This window comes from Schistocerca piceifrons, chromosome 1 (genome assembly GCF_021461385.2).
Source record: "Schistocerca piceifrons isolate TAMUIC-IGC-003096 chromosome 1, iqSchPice1.1, whole genome shotgun sequence".
NCBI classification, from domain to species: domain Eukaryota; kingdom Metazoa; phylum Arthropoda; class Insecta; order Orthoptera; family Acrididae; genus Schistocerca; species Schistocerca piceifrons.
The window spans coordinates 498761900-498784218 of NC_060138.1; the positions used below are offsets into that span (position 1 = coordinate 498761900).

At 44.4% G+C, this 22319-nt stretch overlaps 1 protein-coding gene across 6 annotated transcripts in view; it reads left to right on the forward strand.

The window, feature by feature from the left end:
• The window catches only part of LOC124796249 (peroxisomal membrane protein 2), a 75267-nt gene that overhangs the window by 42199 nt on the left and 10749 nt on the right, over positions 1 to 22319 (forward strand). For all 6 annotated transcript variants that reach the window (XM_047260373.1, XM_047260365.1, XM_047260388.1 and 3 more), the window contains exon 5: positions 15164 to 15283. In XM_047260373.1, the coding sequence (XP_047116329.1) occupies positions 15164 to 15283 (120 nt within the window). The remainder of the gene's footprint in view (positions 1 to 15163; positions 15284 to 22319) is intronic.

Consider the following 22319-nt stretch of genomic DNA (forward strand, 5'->3'; position numbering starts at 1 on the left):
GCAGCAGACAACAGTTGACATTTCCTTTTAACAATTGCTTAGGCTTATATCATACATATTTTCAGTTCCTGCCAGTCACTCATTTGCTGAAAGAATCTTGAGTACGATGAAAAACCAGTGGTCAGAAGAAAGAAAATCAGATATCCATGGCCACAGTGGAAAGAGAACTTCAAATAAAAGTGAACTACTCTCTAATTTAAAAGTGACCTTCTCTGAAAGTTGTCATGAATTCTTGAACTTTCTGAAAGGGAGGGGGTTGGGGGATGGTGAAGAACTGCTGAAAGAAGTAAAGAACAATGAAAAATATGCATTCAAAAATAAAAAACAGTGATCGTGTTACTGCTGGTCATTTCTCAAGATTGTTTCCTCTGTCTTTTTCATCTGAACTTTGAATTGAACGTATTATATTGCATGTGAATGTTCTTTTGAAAATTCATTTCATGCTTAAATGGCAAATCTATATATCGCAAACAAGAATGAAAAGGAGGAATACTTTTTTTTTTAATTTTTGTGTTAACACAATTTTAAAAATAAATTTTCATATGTTTAAAAATTACAGGTACAACAAATTGGATATATTACTCATGATATTTGTTGTAAACTGTTAGTATATGCTTCATTCTGTGTGATTGAGATGTTGTCCAGCTCAGGGTTTCTTGAAAGGTGGCATCCCTAGGTACAGTCATGGTTCTGTAGGCAACCACAAATTTTTTCCATGAAGGCACTGACCATCTAATCTCATAGGTGATATATGTATTAAAAGTTATGGTAAACACTTAATTTTTTTCCAATCTGTCTCATTTTCATTTGATGCCCACTATGCTTCTTAATTCAGACTTCAAGAAAAATATAATGATTCCAGTTCCAAAGAAAGCAAGTGCTGACAGGTGTGAAAATTACTACACTATCAGTTTAATAAGTCATGGTTGCAAAATACTAACACAAATTCTTTACAAACAAATGGAAAAACTGGTAGAAGCCATCCTCGGGGAAGATCAGTTTGGATTCCGTAGAAATGTCGGAGCACGCGAGGCAATATTGACCCTACAACTTATCTTAGAAGATAGGTTAAGAAAAGGCAAACCTACAATGTTGACTGGAATACTCTCTTTCAAATTCTGAAGGTGGCAGGTGTAAAATACAGGGAGCAAAAGGCTATTTACAACTTGTACAGAAACCAGATTACAGTTACAAGAGTCGAGGGGCACAAAGGGGAAGCATTGTTTGAGAAAGGAGTGAGATACCATTGTAGCCTATCCCCAATGTTATTCGGTCTTTATATTGAGCAAGCAGTAAAGCAAACAAAAGAAAAATTTGGAGTAGGAATTAAAATTCATGGAGAAGAAATAAAAACTTTGAGGTTTGCCGATGACATTGTGATTCTATCAGAGACAGCAAAGGACCTGGAAGAGCAGCTGAATGGAGTGGACAGTGTCTTGGAAGGAGGGTATAAGATAAACATCAACAAAAGCAAAATGATGATAATGGAATGTAATCGAATTAAATCAGTTGGTGCTGTGGGAATTAGATTAGGAAATGAGACACTTAAAGTAGTAGATGAGCTCTGCTGTTTGGGGAGCAAAGTAAATGATGACAATGAAAGTAGAGAGGATATAAAATATAGACTGGCTATGGCAATGAAAGCGTTTCTGAGGAAGAGAAATTTGTTAACATCAGGTATAGATTTAAGTGACAAGAAGCCTTTTTTGAAAGTATCTGTATGGAAGTGGAACATGGACAATAAACAGTGACTAGAAGAGAATAGAAGCTTGTGAAATGTGGTGCTACAGAAGAATTCTGAAGATCTGATCGGTTGATCATGTAACTAATAAGGAGGTACTGAATGAAATTGGGGAGAAGAGGAATTTGTGGCACAGCTTGACTAGAAGAAGGGATTGGTTGGTAGGACACATTCTGAGGCATGAAGGATCACCAATTTAGTATTGGAGGGAAGCGTGGAGGGTACAAATTGTAGAGGGAGACCAAGAGATGAATACACTAAGCAGATTCAGAAGGATGTAGGTTGCAGTCATTATTTGGAGATGATGAGGCTTGTACAGGAAAGAGTAGCATGGAGAGCTGCACCAAACCAGCCTCTGGACTGAAGACCACAACCACCAACAACATACTTCCTAATAATCTTGAATACTGATTGATTCTTCATTCCAATTATCCTTTAGTTTGGATCATTGTTGTCCTATGTCTTACTTTGAGCAAAATAAAACAGCTGCAGAATGCTGAATTCGTAGGCAGGATAACTGAACTCAGTTTGTGGCTTGCCATCTTGACTTCTGTTTCCTGTTTCCTGCAGGTAACTGTCTGGACATCCTATAGCACATTGCCATAGTACATTTAGGCCTGTGTAAATATGGTGTTCTATTATTATACCACCATTAATGTTTGTCTTTTGCAATTTATATTGTATTTAGTCATGTATTTGTTTATTCCATTTGTTACATTTTTAATTATTTATTCACTTCATTTTTGCTTTATCATAAAAGGTTGAAGTTTGTTTACGTATATTTTTGTTTTCATTTTAATCAATTTTTATACCTATAATTTCTATGGTACAGTCTGTCTGCAGCCTTATCTGGTAGCTCTAAGTCTGTTGTATTTCTTTGGAAGTATTGAATAAAGTGATACAGCCTACCAGCAGCTTTGACCCCCGATGCTGTCAACCAGTATCGGCATCCATAAGCCAACTGCCCTGTCCTTTTGCACCTGCCCCTCATCTGCCCTATAATGAGTGGTTAACCATCAATTCTCTGCAATGTAATAAGTTTTTTGTATCACCTATAAAATTATGACTTGACATGCCTCAAAACTGACCAACTCCTTCTTTATTTAAATGGCAATTTTTAGAGTCTTTCTTCCTTCTGGAAAAATGTCCGCAGACTCCCGATGTGGGAACTGTATCATACTGTTGTTTATATTTTACATTCTGAAGTACCTGAATGGCATGGGAAGACAGAGGCTTTCAGCATGAATGGTCTTTTTATTAACACCTTCAAAAACTTGAAAATATCAGACCACAGTGGGAAAATAAGGATTTTCAGTGAGAACATAAATATAGCTACAGAACCCACTTAACTCACAACCAGACTGGCACGTTTCAGCCCAACCTAGATCTTGAGCTATGCTACTGATCAGTCTCTCAGCATAACCTTCATTTATATGTATATATATAAACTCTTTGCCTTTACAAATGTCTGCTTGTGTCTGTGTATGTGCGGATGGATATGTGTGTGTGTGTGCGCGAATGTATACCTGTCTTTTTTTCTCCCTAAGGTAAGGTAAGTCTTTCCGCTCCCGGGATTGGAATGATTCCTTACCCTCTCCCTTAAAACCCACATCCTTTCGTCTTTCCCTCTCCTTCCCTCTTTCCTGACGAATATATATATATATATAAATATAGTTATAATAGAGGGAAACATTCCACGTAGGAAAAATATATCTAAAAACAAAGATGATGTCACTTACCAAATGAAAGTGCTGGCAGGTCGACAGACACACAAACATACACGCAAAATTCAAGCTTTCGCAACAAACTGTTGCCTCATCAGGAAAGAGGGAAGGAGAGGGAAAGACGAAAGGATGTGGGTTTTAAGGGAGAGGGTAAGGAGTCATTCCAATCCTGGGAGCGGAAAGACTTACCTTAGGGGGAAAAAAGGGCGGGTATACGCTTGCGCGCGCACACACACACACATCCATCCACACATATACAGACACAGGCAGACATATTTAAAGACAAAGAGTTTGGGCAGAGATGTCAGTCGAGGCAGAAGTGCAGAGGCAAAGATGTTGTTGAATGACAGGTGAGGTATGAGTGGCGGCAACTTGAAATTAGCGGAGGTTGAGGCCTGGTGGATAACGGGAAGAGAGGATATATTGAAGAGCAAGTTCCCATCTCCGGAGTTCGGATTGGTTGGTGTTAGTGGGAAGTATCCAGATAACCCGGACGGTGTAACACTGCGCCAAGATGTGCTGGCCGTGCACCAAGGCATGTTTAGCCACAAGGTGATCCTCATTACCAACAAACACTGTCTGCCTGTGTCCATTCATGCGAATGGACAGTTTGTTGCTGGTCATTCCCACATAGAATGTATCACGGTGTAGGCAGGTCAGTTGGTAGATCACGTGGGTGCTTTCACACGTGGCTCTGCCTTTGATCGTGTACACCTTGTGGGTTACAGGACTGGAGTAGGTTGTGGTGGGAGGGTGCATGGGACAGGTTTTACACCAGGAGCAGTTACAAGGGTAGGAGCCAGAGGGTAGGGAAGGTGGTTTGGGGATTTCATAGGGATGAACTAAGAGGTTACGAAGGTTAGGTGGACGGCGGAAAGACACTCATGGTGGAGTGGGGAGGATTTCATGAAGGATGGATCTCATTTCAGGGCAGGATTTGAGGAAGTCGTATCCCTGCTGGAGGCGACATTCAGAGTCTGATCCAGTCCCAGAAAGTATCCTGTCACAAGTGGGGCACTTTTGGGGTTCTTCTGTGGGAGGTTCTGGGATTGAGCGGATGAGGAAGTGGCTCTGGTTATTTGCTTCTGTACCAGGTCGGGAAGGTAGTTGCGGGAAGCGAAGGCTGTTTTCACGTTGTTGGTGTAATGGTTCAGGTATTCCATACTGGAGCAGATTCGTTTGCCACGAAGACCTAGGTTGTAGGGAAGGAACCGTTTGATGTGGAATGGGTGGCAGGTGTCATATGGAGGTACTGTTGTTTGTTGGTGGGTTTGATGTGGACGGACGTGTGAAGCTGGCCATTGGACAGATGGAGGTCAACATCAAGGAAAGTGGCATGGGATTTGGAGTAGGACCAGGTGAATCTGATGGAACCAAAGGAGTTGAGGTTGGAGAGGAAATTCTGGAGTTCGTTTTTCACTGTGAGTCCAGATCATGAAGATGTCATCAATAACTCTGTACCAAACTTTGGGTTGGCAGGCCTGGGTAACCAAGAAGGCTTCCTCTAAGCGACCCATGAATAGGTTGGCGTACGAGGGGGCCATCCTGGTACCCATGGCTGTTCCCTTTAATTGTTGGTATGTCTGGCCTTCAAAAGTGAATAAGTTGTGGGTCAGGATGAAGCTGGCTAAAGTAATGAGGAAAGAGGTTTTAGGTAGGGTGGCAGGTGATCGGCGTGAAAGGAAGTGCTCCATCGCAGCGAGGCCCTGGACGTGCAGAATATTTGTGTATAAGGAAGTGGCCTCAATGGTTACAAGGATGGTTTCCGGGGCTCACAAATTGGTTAAGGATTCCAGGCGTTCGAAAAAGTGGTTGGTGTCTTTAATGAAGGATGGGAGACTGCATGTAATGGGTTGAAGGTGTTGATCTATGTAGGCAGAGATACGTTCTGTGGGGGCTTGGTAACCAGCTACAATGGGGTGGCCGGGATGATTGGGTTTGTGAATTTTAGGATAAGGTAGAAGGTAGGGGTGCGGGGTGTCGGTGGGGTCAGGAGGTTGATGGAGTCAGGTGAAATGTTTTGTAGGGGGCCTAAGGTTCTGAGGATTCCTTGAAGCTCTGCCTGGACATCAGGAATGGGATTACCTTGGCAAACTTTCTGACTTCCAGTGTTGCCTCTCAATCCTTCTTAAAAAACCTTAATCCTACTCCCAACATCACCACTGCTGAAGCCCAGGCTATCCGTGATCTGAAGGCTGGACCGATCCATCGTCATTCTTCCGGCGGACAAGTGTTCCACGACCGTGGTACCTGATCGTCGGGAGTATGTGGCCGAGGGACTGCGTCAGCTTTCAGACAACACCACATACAAAGTTTGCCAAGGTAATCCCATTCCTGATGTCCAGGCGGAGCTTCAAGAAATCCTCAGAACCTTAGGCCCCCTACAAAACCTTTCACCTGACTCCATCAACCTCCTGATCCCACCGACACCCCGCACCCCTACCTTCTACCTTCTTCCTAAAATTCACAAACCCAATCATCCCGGCCACCCCATTGTAGCTGGTTACCAAGCCCCCACAGAACATATCTCTGCCTACATAGATCAACACCTTCGACCCATTACATGCAGTCTCCCATCCTTCATCATAGACACCAACCTCTTTCTCGAACGCCTGGAATCCTTACCCAATTTGTGACCCCCGGAAACCATCCTTGTAACCATTGACGCCACTTCCTTATACACAAATATTCTGCACGTCCAGGGCCTCGCTGCGATGGAGCACTTCCTTTCACGCCGATCACCTGCCACCCTACCTAAAACCTCTTTCCTCATTACCTTAGCCAGCTTCATCCTGACCCACAACTTCTTCACTTTTGAAGGCCAGACATACCAACAATTAAAGGGAACAGCCATGGGTACCAGGATGGCCCCCTCGTACGCCAACCTATTTATGGGTCGCTTAGAGGAAACCTTCTTGGTTACCCAGGCCTGCCAACCCAAAGTTTGGTACAGATTTATTGATGACATCTTCATGATCTGGACTCACAGTGCAGAACAACTCCAGAATTTCCTCTCCAACCTCAACTCCTTTGGTTCCATCAGATTCACCTGGTCCTACTCCAAATCCCATGCCACTTTCCTTGACGTTGACCTCCATCTGTCCAATGGCCAGCTTCACACGTCCGTCCACATCAAACCCACCAACAAACAACGGTACCTCCATTATGACAGCTGCCACCCATTCCACATCAAACGGTCCATTCCCTATAGCCTAGGTCTTTGTGGCAAATGAATCTGCTTCAGTCCGGAATCCCTGAACCATTACTCCAACAACCTGAAAACAGCTTTCGCATCCTGCAACTACCTTCCCGATCCGGTACAGAAGCAAATAACCAGTGACACTTCCTCATTCCCTCAAACCCAGAACCTCCCACAGAAGAATCCCAAAAGTGCCCCACTTGTGACAGGATACTTTCCGGGACTGGATCAGACTCTGAATGTGGCTCTCCAGCAGGGATACGACTTCCTCAAATCCTGCCCTGAAATGAGATCCATCCTTCATGAAATCCTCCCCACTCCACCAAGAGTGTCTTTCCGCCATCCACCTAACCTTCGAAACCTCTTAGTTCATCCCTATGAAATCCCCAAACCACCTTCCCTACCCTCTGGCTCCTACCCTTGTAACCGCCCCCGGTGTAAAACCTGTCCCATGCACCCTCCCACCACCACCTACTGCAGTCCTGGAACCTGGAAGGTGTACACTATCAAAGGCAGAGCCACTTATGAAAGCACCCACGTGATTTACCAGTTGACCTGCCTACACTGTGAAGCTTTCTATGTGGGAATGACCAGCAACAAACTTCATTCACATGAATGGACACAGGCAGACAGTGTTTGTTGGTAATGAGGATCAAACTGTGGCTAAACATGCCTCGGTGCACGGCCAGCACATCTAGGCACAGTGTTACACTGTCCGGGTTATCTGGACACTCCCCATTAACACCAACCTGTCAGAACTCCGGAGATGGGAACTTGCCTTTCAGTATATCCTCTCTTCTCGTTACCCGCCAGGCCTCAACCTCTGCTAATTTCAAGTTGCCGCCACTCATACCTCACCTGTCATTCAACATCTTTGCCTTTGTACTTCCGCCTCGACTGACATCTCTGCCCAAACTCTTTGCCTTTACAAATGTCTGCTTGTGTCTGTGTATGTGCGGATGGATGTGTGTGTGTATGCGAGTGTATACCTGTCCTTTTTTTCCCCTAAGGTAAATCTTTCCGCTCCCGGGATTGGAATGACTCCTTACCCTCTCCCTTAAAACCCACATCCTTTCGTCTTTTCCTCTCCTTCCCTCTTTCCTGACGAAGCAACCGTTGGTTGCGAAAGCTTGTAGTTTGTGTGTCTATTGACCTGCCAGCGCTTTCGTTCGGTAAGTCACATCATCTTTGTTTTTATATATATATATATATATATATATATATATATATATATATATATATATATATATATATATATAATAGAGGGAAACATTCCACGTGGGAAAAATATATCTAAAAACAAAGATGATGAGACTTACCAAACAAAAGCGCTGTCAGGTCGATAGACACACAAACATACACACAAAATTCAAGCTATCGCAACAAACGGTTGCTTCATCAGGAAAGAGGAAAGGAGAGGGAAAGACGAAAGGATGTGGGTTTTAAGGGAGAGGGTAAGGAGCCATTACAATCCCGGGAACAGAAAGACTTACCTTAGGGGGAAAAAAGGACAGGTATACACTCGCACACACCCACATATACATCCTCACATACACAGACACAAGCAGACATTTGTAAAGGCAAAGAGTTTGGGCAGAGATGTCAGTCGAGGCGGAAGTAAAGAGGCAAAGATGTTGTTTAAACACAGATGAGGTATGAGCGGCGGCAACTTGAAATTAGCGGAGGTTGAGGCCTGGCGGATAACGAGAAGAGAGGATATACTTAAGGGCAAGTTCCCATCTCCGGAGTTCTGACAGGTTGGTGTTAGTGAGAAGTATCCAGATAACCCAGACAGTGTAGCACTGTGCCAAGATGTGCTGGCCATGCACCAAGGCTTGTTTAGCCACAGGGTGATCCTCATTACCAACAAACACTGTCTGCCTGTGTCCATTCATGCGAATGGACAGTTTGTTGCTGGTCATTCCCACATAGAAAGCTTCACAGTGTAGGCAGGTCAATTGGTAAATCACGTGGGTGCTTTCTCACGTGGCTCTGCCTTTGATTGTGTACACCTTCTGGGTTACAGGACTGAAGTAGGTGGTGGTGGGAGGGTGCATGGGACAGGTTTTACACCGGGGGCGGTTACATGGGTAGGGAAGGTGGTTTGGGGATTTCATAGGGATGAACTAAGAGGTTACGAAGGTTAGGTGGACGGCGGAAAGATACTCTTGGTGGAGTGGGGAGGATTTCATGAAGGATGGATCTCATTTCAGGGCAGGATCCCTGCTGGAGAGCCACATTCAGAGTCTGATCCAGTCCCGGAAAGTATCCTGTCACAAATGGGGCACTTTTGGGGTTCTTCTGTGGGAGGTTCTGGGTATGAAGGGATGAGGAAGTGGCTCTGGTTATTTGCTTCTGTACCAGGTTGGGAGGGTAGTTGCGGGATGCGAAAGCTGTTTTCAGGTTGTTGGTGAAATGGTTCAGGGATTCCGGACTGGAGCAGATTCGTTTGCCATGAAGACCTAGGCTGTAGGAAAGGGACCGTTTGATGTGGAATGGGTGGCAGCTCTCATAATGGAGGTACTGTTGCTTGTTGGTGGGTTTGATGTGGACGGACGTGTGAAGCTGGCCATTGGACAGATGGAGGTCAACGTCGAGGAAAGTGGCATGGGATTTAGAGTAGGACCAGGTGAATCTGATGGAACCAAAGGAGTTGAGGTTGGAGAGGAAATTCTGGAGTTCTTCTTCACTGTGAGTCCAGATCATGAAGATGTCATCAATAAATCTGTACCAAACTTTGGGTTGGCAGGCCTGGGAAACCAATAAGGCTTCGTCTAAGTGACCCATGAATAGGTTGGCGTACGAGGGGGCCATCCTGGTACCCATGGCTGTTCCCTTTAATTGTTGGTATGTCTGGCCTTCGAAAGTGGAGAAGTTGTGGGTCAGGATGAAGCTGGCTAAAGTAATGAGGAAAGAGGTTTTAGGTAGGGTGGCAGGTGATCGGCGTGAAAGGAAGTGCTCCATCGCAGCGAGGCCCTGGACGTGCAGAATATTTGTGTATAAGGAAGTGGCGTCAATGGTTACAAGGATGGTTTCCGGGGGTCACAAATTGGGTAAGGATTCCAGGCGTTCAAGAAAGTGGTTGGTGTCTATGATGAAGGATGGGAGACTGCATGTAATGGGTTGAAGGTGTTGATCTACGTAGGCAGAGATACGTTCTGTGGGGGCTTGGTAACCAGCTACAATGGGGTGGCCGGGATGATTGGGTTTGTGAATTTTAGGAAGAAGGTAGAAGGTAGGGGTGCGGGGTGTCGGTGGGGTCAGGAGGTTGATGGAGTCAGGTGAAAGGTTTTGTAGGGGGCCTAAGGTTCTGAGGATTCCTTGAAGCTCTGCCTGGACATCAGGAATGGGATTACTTTGGCAAACTTTGTATGTGGTGTTGTCTGAAAGTTGACGCAGTCCCTCAGCCACATACTCCCGACGATCAAGTACCACTGTCGTGGAACCCTTGTCCGCCAGAAGAATGACGATGGAACGGTCAGCCTTCAGATCACGGATAGCTTGGGCTTCAGCAGTGGTGATGTTGGGAGTAGGATTAAGGTTTTTTTAAGAAGGATTGAGAGGCAAGGCTGGAAGTCAGAAATTCCTGGAAGGTTTGGAGGGGGTGATTTTGAGGAAGAGGAGGTGGGTCCCGCTGTGACGGAGGACGGAACTGTTCCAGGCAGGGTTCAATTTGGATAGTGTCTTGGGGAGTTGGATCATTAGGAGTAGGATTAGGATCATTTTTCTTCGTGGCAAAGTGATATTTCCAGCAGAGAGTTCGAGTGTAGGACAGTAAATCTTTGACGAGGGCTGTTTGGTTGAAACTGGGAGTGGGGCTGAAGGTGAAGCCTTTGGATAGGACAGAGGTTTTGGATTGGGAGAGAGGTTTGGAGGAAAGGTTAACTACTGAATTAGGGTCTTGTGGTTCCAGATTGTGTTGATTGGAATTTTGAGGTTTTGGAGGGAGTGGAGCTGGAAGTGGGAGATTGAGCAGATGGGAGAGACTGGGTTTGTGTGCAATGAGAGGAGGTTGAGGTTTGCTGGAAAGGTTGTGAAGGGTGAGTGAGTTGCCTTTCCGAAGGTGGGAAACCAGGAAATTGGATAGTTTTTTAAGGTGGAGGGTGGCATGCTGTTCTAATTTGCGGTTGGCCTGTAGGAGGATGCTCTGAACAGACAGTGTGGATGTGGGAGAGGAAAGATTGAGGACTTTTATTAAGGATAGGAGTTGACGGGTGTGTTCATTGGCTGAGTTGATGTGTAGGTGAAGGGTTAGGTGGGTGAGGGCAATGGATTGTTCAGTTTGGAACTGGTATAGGGACTGATGGAAAGAAGGGTTGCAGCCAGGGATGGGAACTTTAAGTGTGAGGCCTTTGGGGGTAATGCCAAATGTCAGACAAGCCTGAGAAAATAAAATATGGGAGTGTAATTTGGATAGGGCGAAGGCATTTCTGCGGAGGAAATGTAAATAAAACTTAATGGGGTCGTTGTTGGGATGTTGTGAGGGTGACATTGTATTAGAAGGTGGAAAGTGTACCATGAGGCTGAAATGAAAATGAAAATAAAAATAAAAATATATGGGGAGAGAGAAAGGTGAACTAGAAAGCAACTGGAGATCTGATGTGAAAAAAGGCGAAAACGTGTTGGTTAGAGCTGGGCTATGTTGATTCTGTGGTGAACTTGGGTTGGTAGACAACGATGTGCATAAAGGTTAATTGGTTGTGTTGCCGCCAAAACACGTTAAAGGGTGGAGAAATTCTGGAAAATTTCGAAAAAACTATGTGTAAATGTATTAAAGGGAGTGGTTTTGTGGTGGCAGATTATGAAAATGAGGCTAACAATTGTCTGACGAAGAAATAATGACGTTAAAACCTGTGGGAAGTGGCTAAAAATGATCAGTGATGTGAGAAAAACGGGAATGGAAATAAAGCAAAAGTTATTAGAACTAGCCGAATTGGTTGTTTAATAGGTGAAAGGAACTGTTTGTGAACTAGAAACGGTGGATTTTATAGCAGCGGTAGTGTTGATAGCGGAAATTTGTTTTTTTTTTTTTTTTTTTTTTTTTTTTTTTTTTTTTTTTTGTTATGGTTTGGAAGTGGGTTACGTATTATTACGTATTATTGAGTATATATTGGCGGGATAAAATTGTATAGTAGATTACGGTAAAAAGGAGAAGATGAATACAAAGTGAAACTACTGGCAAAAAACAGAAAGAGAAAATAAGATGACAGAAAAGATTTCGAAATGCAACAGTGACAATAACAAACGTAATTGTTGGGTTCAAATTAATGATATGAATATAATAGAGGGAAACATTCCACGTGGGAAAACTATATCTAAAAACAAATATGATGAGACTTACCAAACAAAAGTGCTGGCAGGTCGATAGACACACAAACAAACACAAACATACACACAAAATTCAAGCTTTCGCAACAAACGGTTGATTCATCAGGAAAGAGGGAAGGAGAGGGAAAGACGAGAGGCTGTGGGTTTTAAGGGAGAGGGTAAGGAGTCATTCCAATCCCGGGAGCGGAAAGACTTACCTTAGGGGGAAAAAAGGACAGGTATAAATTCGTGCGCGCGCGCCCACACACACACACACACACACACACACACACACACACACACACACACACACACACATATCCATCCGCACATACACAGACACAATCCGCACATACACAGACACAAGCAGACATTTGTAAAGGCAAAGACTTTGGGCAGAGATGTCAGTCAAGGCGGAAGTAAAGAGGCAAAGATGTTGTTGAAACACAGGTGAGGTATGAGCGGCGGCAACTTGAAATTAGCGGAGGTTGAGGCCTGGCGGATAACGAGAAGAGAGGATATACTGAAGGGCAAGTTCCCATCTCCGGAGTTCTGACAGGTTGGTGTTAGTGGGAAGTATCCAGATAACCCGGACGGTGTAACACTGTGCCAAGATGTGCTGGCCATGCACCAAGGCTTGTTTAGCCACAGGGTGATCCTCATTGTCAACAAACACTGTCTGCCTGTGTCCATTCATACGAATGGACAGTCTGTTGCTGGTCATTCCCACATAGAGAGCTTCACAGTGTAGGCAGGTCAATTGGTAAATCACGTGGGTGCTTTCACACATGGCTCTGCCTTTGATCGTGTACACCTTGCAGGTTGCAGGACTGGAGTAGGTGGTGGTTGGAGGGTGCATGGGACAGGTTTTACACCGGGGGCGGTTACAAGGGTAGGAGCCAGAGGGTAGGGAAGGTGGTTTGGGGATTTCATAGGGATGAACTAAGAGGTTACAAAGGTTAGGTGGACGACGGAAAGACACTCTTGGTGGAGTGGGGAGGATTTCATGAAGGATGGATCTCATTTCAGGGCAGGATTTGAGGAAGTCGTATCCCTGGTGGAGAGCCACATTCAGAGTCTGATCCAGTCCCGGAAAGTATCCTGTCACAAATGGGGCACTTTTGGGGTTCTTCTGTGGGAGGTTCTGGGTTTGAAGGGATGAGGAAGTGGCTCTGGTTATTTGCTTCTGTACCAGGTCGGGAGGGTAGTTGCGGGATGCGAAAGCTGTTTTCAGGTTGTTGGTGAAATGGTTCAGGGATTCCGGACTGGAGCAGATTCGTTTGCCACGAAGACCTAGGCTGTAGGGAAGGAACCGTTTGATGTGGAATGGGTGGCAGCTGTCATAATGGAGGTACTGTTGCTTGTTGGTGGGTTTGATGTGGACGGACGTGTGAAGCTGGCCATTGGACAGTTGGAGGTCAACGTCAAGGAAAGTGGCATGGGATTTAGAGTACGACCAGGTGAATCTGATGGAACCAAAGGAGTTGAGGTTGGAGAGGAAATTCTGGAGTTCTTCTTCACTGTGAGTCCAGTTCATGAAGATGTCATCAATAAATCTGTACCAAACTTTCGGTTTGCAGGCCTGGGAAACAAAGAAGGCTTCCTCTAAGCGACCCATGAATAGGTTGGCGTACGAGGGGGCCATCCTGTTACCCATGGCTGTTCCCTTTAATTGTTGGTATGTCTGGCCTTCAAAAGTGAAGAAGTTGTGGGTCAGGATGAAGCTGGCTAAGGTGATGAGGAAAGATGTTTTAGGTAGGGTGGCAGCTGATTGGCATGAAAGGAAGTGCTCCATTGCAGTGAGGCCGTGGACGTGCGGAATATTTGTGTATAAGGAAGTGGCGTCATTGGTTACAAGGATGGTTTCCGGGGGTAACAGACTGGGTAAGGATTGTAGGCGTTCAAGAAAGTGGTTGGTGTCTTTGATGAAGGATGGGAGGCTGCATGTGATGGGTTGAAGGTGTTGATCTATGTAGGCAGAGATACGTTCTGTGGGGGCTTGGTAACCAACTACAATGGGGTGGCCGGGATGATTGGGTTTGTGAATTTTAGGAAGAAGGTAGAAGGAAGGGGTGTGGGGTGTCGGTGGGGTCAGGAGGTTGATGGAGTCAGGTGAAAGGTTTTGTAGGGGGCCTAAGGTTCTGAGGATTCCTTGAAGCTCTGCCTGGACATCAGGAATGGGATTACCTTGGCAAACTTTGTATGTGGTGTTGTCTGAAAGCTGATGCAGTCCCTCAGCCACATACTCCCGATGATCAAGTACCACTGTCGTGGAACCCTTGTCCGCCGGAAGAATGAGGATGGAACGGTCAGCCTTCAGATCACGGATAGCTTGGGCTTCAGCAGTGGTGATGTTGGGAGTAGGACTAAGGTTTTTTAAGAAGGATTGAGAGGCAAGGCTGGAAGTCAGAAATTCCTGGAAGAGGAGGTGGGTCCCGCTGTGACGGAGGACAGAACTGTTCCATATCTAAAAACAAAGATGATGTGACTTACCAAACGAAAGTGCTGGCAGGTTGATAGACACACAAACACAAACATACACACAAAATTCAAGCTTTCGCAACCAACGGTTGCTTCATCAGGAAAGAGGGAAAGACGATGGGATGTGGGTTTTAGGGATAGGGTAAGGAGTTATTCCATTCCCGGGAGTGGAAAGACTTACCTTTGCCTTTACAAGTGTCTGCTTGTGTCTGTGTATGTGCAGATGGATATGTGTGTGTATGCGAGTGTATACCTGTCCTTTTTTTGCCCCTAAGGTAAGTCTTTCCGCTCCCGGGATTGGAATGACTCCTTACCCTCTACCTAAAACCCACATCCTTTCGTCTTTCCCTTTTTCCTGATGAAAGCAACCGTTGGTTGCGAAAGCTTGAATTTTGTATATATATCATACGAAGGAAGAAACATTCTATGTGATCTTAGTTTCCACCACTAACTGAACTAATTGATTCTTCTTCCATTTAATGTTGTTACTTCTTGATTTCAAATAGGATTTGGTTTAACATTGCAGGAGCTGCCATTCCACACCTCCTCCTCCTCTTTTTTGCAACTATCAGAGACTAAATTTTGAATTTTCAGAACTTAAGATTTAGCATGCAGCTTCCTATAGTTCTTTTCTCCCAAAGATAATACCTATTCTTCACTAGTAATGTATTATTATGTGTTTTTACTTTGTATTTCATTTCTATTTCCTAGGGAAAATCACACAATGAAGCCATGGGGCAGCTACTACGCATCTATGGACCCACCGTCAGAGCCAATTGGATTTGGTTAACAGTAGTGCAGTATCTGAATCTAAGATTAGTACCACCAATGGTAATTCATCAAAACTTATCTCTTTATACAACTAAGTGACAAAATCAATTACAGGTAAATACAATAATGTGATCACATGTTGGAATAATACTTCTCCCGAATAACTATAGTTCCCCGCAGATTGAAGCTCTTTCAAATGTTACAAATTCCCACATATCATTACCTGAAACTGAGCAACATTTCTACAGTTCGAATGAAGTAATTTTGTTATTGGTTAACCTTTGTGATGGGAGCGGTGTTGCCAGCTAGAACACAGCATGCAGCATGCTCATGCAGTCGATCTAAATCACTCTGTGTTTGGTTCTCCCATCCATCCTGTCTAACCAGGTCTGTACAGATCTCCACATGTACCTGTAAAACAGGCAACACAGTGGACACAAGGTTCCTCATAAGGAATTGTGGATGGCTGACATACAGCCTCTACCACTCTACACACTTCAATATCAATCACAAAGTTTTTTATTTGAAGTATTGTGCTCCACAACATATGGAAATAAATATTTTTCGTATAAATGGCCTAAATTTTTCTGTTTTGAAATGATCTGTAATGGTTGATCAGCATTTGTAGGTCTATAAGTAGGTCATCTGCAGAGATATTTGACTAAATAGGCAGCTACCTACATTGACATACAGGGTATCAAAGTGGCATAAAAATGAGACTTGCACTATGGTATGTGCCCTGAGATGTTTACAATGTTTTAAGTGCATGTGAATACTGAATATCATGTCTTAAAATTTATGCTACAGTGAAAGATTCATTGTGTTAAGATCATTTGTGGTCTGTTCTTGTTCCTTGCCAGAGTACATGAAGAGGTGTATGGCATGAAAAAACTGTTATAAATGATTCTTATTAGTCTTTGATGATGATTTAATGCTGTATTGGCCATTGTTGTGTGTCCCATATTCTTCACTCAGTGATGTTCAGACATTTTACCTATGCCAGTGGTCAGAATTTTCAGTGAATTGCCACTCTCCAAATCTGTGAAGGTGGAAGATCATTTAATTACAAAATTGATGACCAGTCACAATGATCAAGTACCCCGAAATGTCCACCCAGTTTAAAATGAAATGGCCACATACATATAGCCATGTGAAAAATGGATGCTAGTCGGAGACTTAATGGAAGAATTCTGAAGAAATTTAATTTACTCATAAACAAGGTCACTTAGAATACCTTGTTCAATGAATTCTTACGTATTACCAAGTTTCACTAATAGGAGTTGTAGATATGATTCAAAGAGTACCTGCCATTTCATCATGGGTTGTTTAGTCCACACATAGTATCACTGAAATCTCACAAACTACAATGAAAACAAATCAGTTTTTGACATATAATGTAATTGGATAGATAAAAGAATCTACTCGCCAAGTGGTGGCAGAACACGCACATAAAAGGAGATTATAATTGTGCCTGATTATAATTTGCATAATTATAACCTTGTTTTATGTGCCTGTTTTGGCACCACTTGGTGAGTAGATTTTTATCTATCCAAGTTCACAAACTCCAGTGGAAGACTACATGGAAAATTCCCTGTGCATCATACAGACATTAAAAATTCTGAAAGGCCACATTCCAACACAAATTAAGAAGTATTACTTTAGCTAACTTTTATTTTACTTAAAAATCATGACAGTAAAATGAAATCTTTTACTCCCATAAACCATCTGCAAATGGGATAGGAGTAGTGGATGTGGGGTGGGGTGGAGGAGGAAATGATGATTCCAGTACATTATTACCCTTCACTTGCAGAGGAAATATCGGGAGAATGGAATAGACATTATAATAATATATGTACACACACCAAAAAAAATTTGTGCATCACCCCAGTTCCCACAACTCCTGAAGATTGACGTTGACTGTAGATATTGTATCACAGACACAGTCCCTTTGACTGTTCAGAGATGTCACTAAACCCACCCAGAGATATAAACAACCATACAAGAGCAGCGCCTATTAGATGGAGGGGGTCCAACAGCCAATCAGTTCCAGTCATTTCACTAGGAATTAGGTACACGGCTCATGTTGTCTGTAGTTCAACCATGCCTAGATGGTCAATACCACAGTTTGATTGTGACTGCATTGTTACTTTGTGCCAGGAAGGGCTCTCAACAAGCAAAGTGTCCAGGCGTCTCGGAGTGAACCAAAGTGATGTTTGGACATGGAGGAGATACAGAGAGACAGGAACTGTCAATGACATGCCTCACTCACGCCATCCAAGGGCTGCTACTGTAGTGGATGACCGCTACCTAGGATTATGGTTCGGAGGAATCCTGGCAGCAACACCACCATCTTGAATAATGCTTTTTGTGCAGCCATAGGACGTCGTGTTATGACTCAAACTATGCGCAATAGGCTGCATGACGTGCAACTTCACTCCCGATGTCCATGATGAGGTCCATCTTTGCAACCATGACACCATGCATCGCAGTACAGATGGACCCAACAATATGCCGAATGGACCAGTGAGTGTTGCATATGCCTTCAACCAGCCAATCGTCAGAGACGTGTTTGGAGGCAACCTGGTCAGGCTGAACACCTTAGACACACTGTCCAGTGAGTGCAACAAGGTGGAGGTTCACTGCTGTTTGGGGATGGCATTATGTTGGGCCAACCTACACTGCTGATGGTCATGGAAGGCGCCATAATGGCTGTACAATACACGACTCCCATCCTCCAACCGATAGTGCAACCATATTGGCAAGGCATTTGTCTTTACGGACAACAATTCGCGCCCCCATTGCACACATCTTGTGAATGACTTCCTTCAGGGTAACGACATCGCTCGACTAGAGTGGCCACCATGTTCCCCAGACATGAACCCTATTGAACATGCCTGGGGTAGATTGAAAAGGGCTGTTTATGGACGATGTGACCCACCAACCACTCTGAGGGATCTGCGCCAAATCGCCATTGGGGAGTGGGAGAATCTGGACCAACAGTGCCTTGATGAACTTGTGGATAGTATGCCACGATGAATACAGGCATGCATCAGTGCAAGAGGATGTGCTACTGGGTATTAGAGGCACTGGTGTATATAGCAATCTGGACCACCACCTCTGAAGGTCTCACTGTATGGTGGTACAACATGCAGTGTGTGGTTTTCATGAGCAATAAAAAGGGCAGAAATGAAGTTTATGTTGATTTTTATTTCAATTTTCTGTACAGGTTCCGGAACTGTCAGAACTGAGGTGATGCAAAACTTTTTTTGATTTGTGTATAATGGCTCAGGTGTCGAAAAATTATTCTGGCAATACTGATTTGAATGTCTGTGAATATGTGATGGTTGGTTGATTTAAATGAGAGTTATGGTTTCCCTTGTTAGTAGTTGGTTACCCATGGAGATAATTAGTAATAGGTGATGATGTAACTGGATAGGTTAATACTGAATTACACTAACATTTGTAAGTTCAGTGTGATATAATTTATGAGTAGAGGTGATTGATGCGACAGCATGCATATGTTCCAAAACGTCGCAAATAAAAACTAGATTTTCCAGTGCTCATAGTTCAGGTGATAAAAAGGTAGGGTCAAATTTTTTGGCTAGCCCTTGGGCTTGGGACTATTTATATACCCAACAGAAGGGTTGTTTTAATATCATTATCCTACAGTGCAGAGTCAAAATATGAATATTACACACTTTTCTTTTTATGTGGTCTGTAGTGGGCATGGTGGGACTTATGGAAGCACCATTAGTTCATGGGCAGTTCCTCAGAAAACCCACAAAAAGGGTCTTTTTTACTATGCTTTCACTGTCACCAAAACCCAGCTGAGGATTCCAAGATGGCTATATACAGCAAATGGCTGAAATTTTCATGATATATTCCTAAGGTCCGATCCTGAATGACTTGAAAATTTTCTTGATATCTTTATCTGTTTCCAAGCTACAGGGGTTTAAAGTACTCTACTTCTACTCATAAAATCTGGTACAAGGCAAAATCTAGATAATAAACAAGCAAAGCAAATTGCTCAAATTTTAACTCTATGTTCTCTAGGTATTTATCTGGAAGAGACATGTCCCTGTTTTCAAAAATCTTTATTCATTAGTGAGAAATACCCCAAAAACTTGTTTTTTGGGTACCAAAACCAAGCCACATATTCCGAGACTGCTATGCACAGTAAATGGCTGTATTTGTATTCCTAAGATCTTGATCTCAAACAACCGTTAAAATTTTCTTCATAGCTTTGTCTACTTTCGAGATATGGAGGCTGAAAGTTACCCTACTTGTATACGTAAAATCTGATGTGAGCCGAAAACATAGTTTATAAAGTGACATAGCACAGAGAAATATGCTGTAAAGTGTCTCCATTATCATCTGGGAACCCCATTTTGTAATACAGAAGCACATGCATATATATATTTATTTATATATAAAAACAAAGATGAGGTGACTTACCGAACAAAAACGCTGGCAGGTCGATAGACACACAAACAAACACAAACATACACACAAAATTCAAGCTTTCGCAACAAATTGTTGCCTCATCAGGAAAGAGGGAAGGAGAGGGGAAGACGAAAGGAAGTGGGTTTTAAAGGAGAGGGTAAGGAGTCATTCCAATCCCGGGAGCGGAAAGACTTACCTTAGGGGGAAAAAAGGACAGGTATACACTCGCACACACGCACATATCCATCCACACATACAGACACAAGCAGACATATTTAAAGACAAAGAGTTTGGGCAGAGATGTCAGTCGAGGCAGAAGTGTAGAGGCAAAGAAGTTGTTGAAAGACAGGTGAGGTATGAGTGGCGGCAACTTGAAATTAGCGGAGATTGAGGCCTGGCGGATGACGAGAAGAGAGGATGTACTGAAGGGCAAGTTCCCATCTCCGGAGTTCGGATAGGTTGGTGTTGGTGGGAAGTATCCAGATAACCCGGACGGTGTAACACTGTGCCAAGATGTGCTGGCCGTGCACCAAGGCATGTTTAGCCACAGGGTGATCCTCATTACCAACAAACACTGTCTGCCTGTGTCCATTCATGCGAATGGACAGTTTGTTGCTGGTCATTCCCACATAGAATGCGTCACAGTGTAGGCAGGTCAGTTGGTAAATCACGTGGGTGCTTTCACACGTGGCTCTGCCTTTGATCGTGTACACCTTCCGGGTTACAGGACTGGAGTAGGTGGTGGTGGGAGGGTGCATGGGACAGGTTTTGCATCGGGGGCGGTTACAAGGATAGGAGCCAGAGGGTAGGGAAGGTGGTTTGGGGATTTCATAGGGATGAACTAACAGGTTACGAAGGTTAGGTGGACGGCGGAATGACACTCTTGGCGGAGTGGGGAGGATTTCATGAAGGATGGATCTCATTTCAGGGCAGGATTTGAGGAAGTCGTATCCCTGCTGGAGAGCCACATTCAGAGTCTGGTCCAGTCCCGGAAAGTATCCTGTCACAAGTGGGGCACTTTTGTGGTTCTTCTGTGGGGGATTCTGGGTTTGAGGGGACGAGGAAGTGGCTCTGGTTATTTGCTTCTGTACCAGGTCGGGAGGGTAGTTGCGGGATGCGAAAGCTGTTTTCAGGTTGTTGGTGTAATGATTCAGGGATTCCGGACTGGAGCAGATTCGTTTGCCACGAAGACCTAGGCTGTAGGGAAGGGACCGTTTGATGTGGAATGGGTGGCAGCTGTCATAATGGAGGTACTGTTGCTTGTTGGTGGGTTTGATGTGGACGGACGTGTGAAGTTGGCCATTGGACAGGTGGAGGTCAACGTCAAGGAAAGTGGCATGGGATTTGGAGTAGGACCAGGTGAAACTGATGGAACCAAAGGAGTTGAGGTTGGAGAGGAAATTCTGGAGTTCTTCTTCACTGTGAGTCCAGATCATGAAGATGTCATCAATAAATCTGTACCAAACTTTGGGTTGGCAGACTTGGGTAACCAAGAAGGCTTCCTCTAAGCGACCCATGAATAGGTTGGCGTACGAGGGGGCCATCCTGGTACCCATGGCTGTTCCCTTTAATTGTTGGTATGTCTGGCCTTCAAAAGTGAAGAAGTTGTGGGTCAGGATGAAGCTGGCTAAGGTGATGAGGAAAGAGGTTTTAGGTAGGGTGGCAGGTGATCGGCGTGAAAGGAAATGCTCCATCGCAGCGAGGCCCTGGACATGCGGAATATTTGTGTATAAGGACGTGGCATCAATGGTTACAAGGATGGTTTCCGGGGGTAACAGATTGGGTAAGGATTCCAGGCGTTCAAGGAAGTGGTTGGTGTCCTTGATGAAGGATGGGAGACTGCATGTAATGGGTTGAAGGTGTTGATCTACGTAGGCAGAGATACGTTCTGTGGGGGCTTGGTAACCAGCTACAATGGGGCGGCCGGGATGATTGGGTTTGTGGATTTTAGGAAGAAGGTAGAAGGTAGGGGTGCGGGGTGTCGGTGGGGTCAGGAGGTTGATGGAGTCAGGTGAAAGGTTTTGCAGGGGGCCTAAGGTTCTGAGGATTCCTTGAAGCTCCGCCTGGACATCGGGAATGGGGTTACCTTGGCAAACTTTGTATGTGGTGGTGTCTGAAAGCTGACGCAGTCCCTCAGCCACATACTCCCGACGATCAAGTACCACGGTCGTGGAACCCTTGTCCGCCGGAAGAATGACGATGGATCGGTCAGCCTTCAGATCACGGATAGCCTGGGCTTCAGCAGTGGTGATGTTGGGTGTAGGATTAAGGTTTTTTAAGAAGGATTGAGATGCAAGGCTGGAAGTCAGAAATTCCTGGAAGGTTTGGAGAGGGTGATTTTGAGGAAGAGGAGGTGGGTCCCGCTGTGACGGAGGACGGAACTGTTCCAGGCAGGGTTCAATTTGGATGGTGTCTTGAGGAGTCGGATCATCAGGAGTAGGATTAGGATTATTTTTCTTCGTGGCAAAGTGATACTTCCAGCAGAGAGTATGAGTGTAGGACAGTAAATCTTTGACGAGGGCTGTTTGGTTGAATCTGGGACTGGGGCTGAAGGTGAGGCCTTTGGATAGGACAGAGGTTTCGGATTGGGAGAGAGGTTTGGAGGAAAGGTTAACTACTGAATTAGGGTGTTGTAGTTCCAGATTGTGTTGAT